At 58.2% G+C, this 2,765-nt stretch overlaps 1 protein-coding gene across 1 annotated transcript in view; it reads right to left on the bottom strand.

Moving 5' to 3' along the window:
• Positions 1-2,267, bottom strand: part of WNT3 (Wnt family member 3) — a 50,914-nt gene extending 48,647 nt beyond the window's left edge. Inside the window, exon 1 of the mRNA XM_007465253.1 lies at positions 2,031-2,267. Within this exon, the coding sequence (XP_007465315.1) occupies positions 2,031-2,110 (80 nt within the window). The 5' untranslated portion in view covers positions 2,111-2,267. The remainder of the gene's footprint in view (positions 1-2,030) is intronic.
• Positions 2,268-2,765: the final 498 nt, after the last annotated feature.

Below are 2,765 nucleotides of genomic sequence, written 5' to 3'. Positions count from 1 at the left end.
GGGTCATAGACCTACACACACACACACACTGCTCAGACAAAGCAGCACCCCTGCCCCCGCCAACCCCAAACAAGCCATGTGTCTAGCGTTATGTTAGGGCCAATGTCTTGGCTTTCCAGGTTTTTCCAACATCTTCCTATTGGGTGGTCCCTATCGGGATGCTTCCCAATACACCATTACACAGCCGACACCCCAGCCACCAGCATTGACCCCGGAAGTGCTCTTGTCCAGAACATAGGATAGGGGAAGCTGGTCTTCCCCCCTTGGTTCCTGCAGCCTATGGGGCTCCAAGCCCTCTCTTCCCACCCTCCCTGCCCACCCCCAAGGTCCCTGTGAAAGAAGAGAACAGCATGGCCTTGGGCAGGGGATGGGAAGAGGGTCGGGAAGGGCCAATGGGGCAGGATTGGTTTCTGCAGCAGCCTTCCTCGCAACTGGCAAAGTCCCCAACCTGGCATCCCTGGCTGCCCCGGCCACCCTGGGGACTTCTTTATGTACAGGAGGCCTCAGCCCAGCCCATCGCCACAGGGAAGGAAGAGCTGGGCAGAAGAAAGACCTCCCCTTGGATGTCTGTCCTGGGAGCAACTCTCAGTACCCTCTAAATGGAGACCCTTGGCCATACCCTGCTCTTATTCCCATCCTGACCCCCCCAAACACCCAGACACAAATGCTACCACCCCCAAACAGCTGCAGGCAGACTCGGGGTGTGGCCCCAAATCTCCTTGCTCTGCTCCCTCTATCCCAAGCTGGGCAAAGGGTGGTTAAGGGAAAGGGGGACACGCAGGTGGCACTCCTGTCTGACTTTCATTCCGGGGCCACAGTCCCTCTGCTAACTCACAGATCCCAAATTCTTCCTCCTCACCTTCCACCCCCCTACCCCCTGGCCGAGCCTCTCCTACATCCAGGAGGGGAAGATTCTTTAATTAAAGTTTTCCGGAATGCAGGGGGCTGGAGACTGAGGAGAGGCGGGGTGTAATTTAGAGAACTGGTTTCAGTGTGTCTTTCCCCTCTGGCCTCTGGGACCTGCTGGGTGTCGATGAGGCCGCTTGGAAAACAAGGGGACTCCCTGGAACTGGGGGGTCCCAAAGGGCTGTTTATTCCACGGCCAGTTCCCCCATACACGCACAACCCCCCACCCGGCCCCCGCCAAAACACCGCGCCTGGTTTCCCAGCCTTATTTACTAAAAATGTCTTTTGTATCCACATTTCTCGGGGACGGGATCCTCCTCTCCCTCTCTCCCTTTCTCCTCGGTCCTTGGGTTTTTCCAAAAGGAACGAATTTGACATGGAGAATTGGGTTTTTGGTCAAAGAACAAACCCACCCCCTCCCAAACAACTACATTTTCAAGAAGCCCCGCTTTTGCCAGGATGGACAAGCAAGAAATGAATTAAATCTGAATTCAATGGCATCTCGGATCAGCAAATACCATATTCACTTCTGAGGCTCCAGATTAATCTAGAGCAGAGTGGGGAGAATCTGATGAAATCCACCCCCCACTACCCTGCCCTGGGGGATCCCTGAAGCGACTGGGGTCTAAAATATGAAGGCACAGGGGGGTTATTGTGGGGAAATCTCCTGAAGGAGGCGGCGGAGGAGGTGAGGGTGGCAATGAAGGAACAGGATGATTTTGCCCATGAAGACCCCAAAATGGAGAGGAGGAGTGGCTGGGCCCCAGGGACATCGCTGGATTTCCAGAAAGCCAACTGCAAGCAAATGGAGGGTCTTCGAGGCCCCCAGACTGGGACGGGTGGAGGGTTAGGATCTAAGAATAAGAGACATTCTGAGACGGGGAAAGTCCTCCAGCCTCTGCAGCGAGTAGCAAGGAAAATGGTGATTATCAGAGAAACCAGGAGTTGGATTCTGAAGGCGACACCAGCAGAAAATCCAGGGAGGTGGGCGAGTCGGGGTGCTGGAGGGAGGTAAGAAGAAAGGAGCCCCAGCCCTGCCGCAGCCCACCCCCAGCTAGCGCCCCCCACCTCCCTGGGGCTCCGCGGAGAAATCTGGCCGCGGGCAGATAAGAGGCGAGTCTTACCACCAAATTGGGTAGCCGGCGAGGACCCTGGTGCCACAGAGCAGGAGGCCGAGGAGCAGCCCGAGCAGGTGGGGCTCCATTAGAAGCGGCGCCGAGGAGGAAGTTTGCCCGCGACCATGAAGAGGGGGAGCGATGCCCCCAGTAGTTGGAACAAAGTCCACTTGAGATTGGAAATGACTTTCGGGCTTGTCAGAAGCGCACCTCCACCCGCAGCTGCCCCCCTTCCGAGCCCAGCGCGGAGCAGCCGGGTTTGAGGATGTCAGCGAGCAGCCAATCAGCGCCCGCGGCCTAAGGTAAGAGATGAGTCTGTAGTTCAGCCTGTCAATCACGCGCCCCTCCCGCCCGGCCCACGAGTCGGGCTCCGGGAAGGGCATCGCCCAGCAAACTTGGGCAAAGCCCGCACCCCGGACACAGTGGGAACTTGGGGGGACACGGCACGTTGGACCCTCCGCTGGCGCGGGACCGCCGCGGCCCCCCGCCAGCCAGGTTTAGGGAGCCAGGACTGTGACTGGGGCGTTCACGTGGTGCCAGGTTGGCGTGGGTATTGATGGGTGGCTCCTTTTCTCTCGGGAGACCGTGACCTCTTGGGACTTGGGCCTATGAGGAATAGAGAGTAGAAAGCACAGGGATGTTTCCAGAAGCTTCGCTCAGGCAGGACAGGATCCGAGGGTCTCGGAGGGGGTTGGAAAATGCAACCCCTCCCAGCCTCCCGAGCCCGCGAGCGGGCCGGCCACG

The sequence above is a fragment of the Lipotes vexillifer genome, unplaced genomic scaffold (assembly GCF_000442215.2).
Source record: "Lipotes vexillifer unplaced genomic scaffold, Lipotes_vexillifer_v1.1 scaffold979, whole genome shotgun sequence".
Taxonomy (NCBI): Eukaryota; Metazoa; Chordata; class Mammalia; order Artiodactyla; family Lipotidae; genus Lipotes; species Lipotes vexillifer.
Note: the sequence above shows the minus strand (reverse complement) of the source record. Positions and strands in the feature narration are given on the sequence as shown.